General features: G+C 60.7%; 1 protein-coding gene across 1 annotated transcript; it reads left to right on the top strand.

Moving 5' to 3' along the window:
• Positions 1–349: 349 nt before the first annotated feature.
• EMH_0098410 (Tyrosine kinase-like (TKL) protein, putative) lies at positions 350–1,259 on the top strand (the record flags this gene model as incomplete). Its single annotated transcript, XM_038022012.1, has 2 exons — positions 350–1,099; positions 1,176–1,259. The coding sequence occupies 2 exons, from the start codon at positions 350–352 to the stop codon at positions 1,257–1,259; spliced, it is 834 nt and encodes a 277-aa protein (XP_037879196.1).
• Between the last annotated feature and the right edge of the window lie 102 nt (positions 1,260–1,361).

Raw genomic sequence — 1,361 nt, 5'->3', positions numbered from 1 at the left:
GCAGCTGCAGCAGCGACAACTACATCAGGAGCAACAGTTGCAGCAACAGCGCCTACAGCAACAGCACCAACAGCAACTTCTTTGGCAGCAGCCGGGTCTGCACCACCATCCGCAGCTGCAGCAACTGCGCGAGCATCAAGTGCGGCAGCAAGAGCGCGAGCTGCAGCACCAACAACAGTACCGGTTGCAGCAGCAGCTACTGCTTCAGCTGCAACAGCCGGCTTTGTTGCAACACCCAGCATACTACCTGCAGGGTAACCAGCAAGCCTGTACGCAGCACCAGTTCCAGCAACAGCAGTACGCGCAGCAGCTGCAGCAGCAACCTCTGCAATTGCAGCAGCAACAGCACATGGCGCAAACGTCGGCGTGGCTCGGTGCATTAGAAAGGCCGGACTGGCCTGTGACGCCGCCCGTGTCAGCCGCTGCCGCGGCAGCAGCAGTAACAGCAGCTGCTGCAGCAGCAACCGGCGGCGGAGTCACACTGGGCTGCGACTGTGTGGCATGCCGCGGCAGCAGCGGCCGCAGCAGCTGCTGCCTTCGGGGTCTGAAAGCCAGGCTGGAGGCACTGAATCTTGGGGTGGATCCTAGGGAGCTGAAGATCAACTCCAGGATCGGCAGCGGCGCATCAGGGACTGTTTTAAAGGCTGTATGGAGAGGCTGCGATGTGGCAGTGAAAGTGCTGCCGATGGTGCAGCAGCAGCTGTTGCAGCAGGAGCAGCAGCAGCAGCAGCAAGGAAGAAGCGCATCCGCCGCCGCTGCTGCGGCAGCAGCAGCAGCGGCGCGAGAGCTGCAGATTATGAAGCGGCTCAGGTGCCCGAACCTCGTGCTTTTGATGGGGGCATGTGCGCTCGATACTGATGCTGTGTGCAGCAGCAGCAGCAGCATTAGCAGCGGCAGAAACAGCAGCAGCGGTTCTTTGAGTTCGAACAGCGCAGCGGAGCTGCTAGCAGCAAGCGGCTGTTGTGGTCCGGGGCTCGCAGTGGTGATGGAGTTGTGTGCTGGGGGCAGTCTGTTTGGGTTGCTCCACGGGAAGCCAGAGGATGCACTTGCTGCTGTTGCTGCTAAAGCCCCTGCAGCTGCTCCGGCGGCTGCGCCTGCTGTTGCTCCTGCGGCTGATGCTTCTGTACCTGCTGGCGGTGCTGCTGTTCCATCTGTTGCTGTTGTCATGTCTGAAGCACCGCACGACAACTCGTTGTCAGCTCCCCAAAGCCGCAAGCTCGGCGGTACGACAGGAGCAGCAGCAACTAAAGCTGCAGTAGCGGAGACAGCGGATGCAACAGCAAACATTTCAACGGCTACCGCAACGCATGAAACCTCCCAAGGCCTGCACCAAGACTCTCCGCAGCAGCAACGGCACTTTA

Source organism: Eimeria mitis, genomic scaffold, assembly GCF_000499745.2.
Source record: "Eimeria mitis Houghton genomic scaffold, Emh_scaff9936, whole genome shotgun sequence".
Taxonomy (NCBI): domain Eukaryota; phylum Apicomplexa; class Conoidasida; order Eucoccidiorida; family Eimeriidae; genus Eimeria; species Eimeria mitis.
The sequence above is the reverse complement of the archived record's forward strand: the minus strand, read 5'-3'. Positions and strand labels throughout refer to the sequence as shown.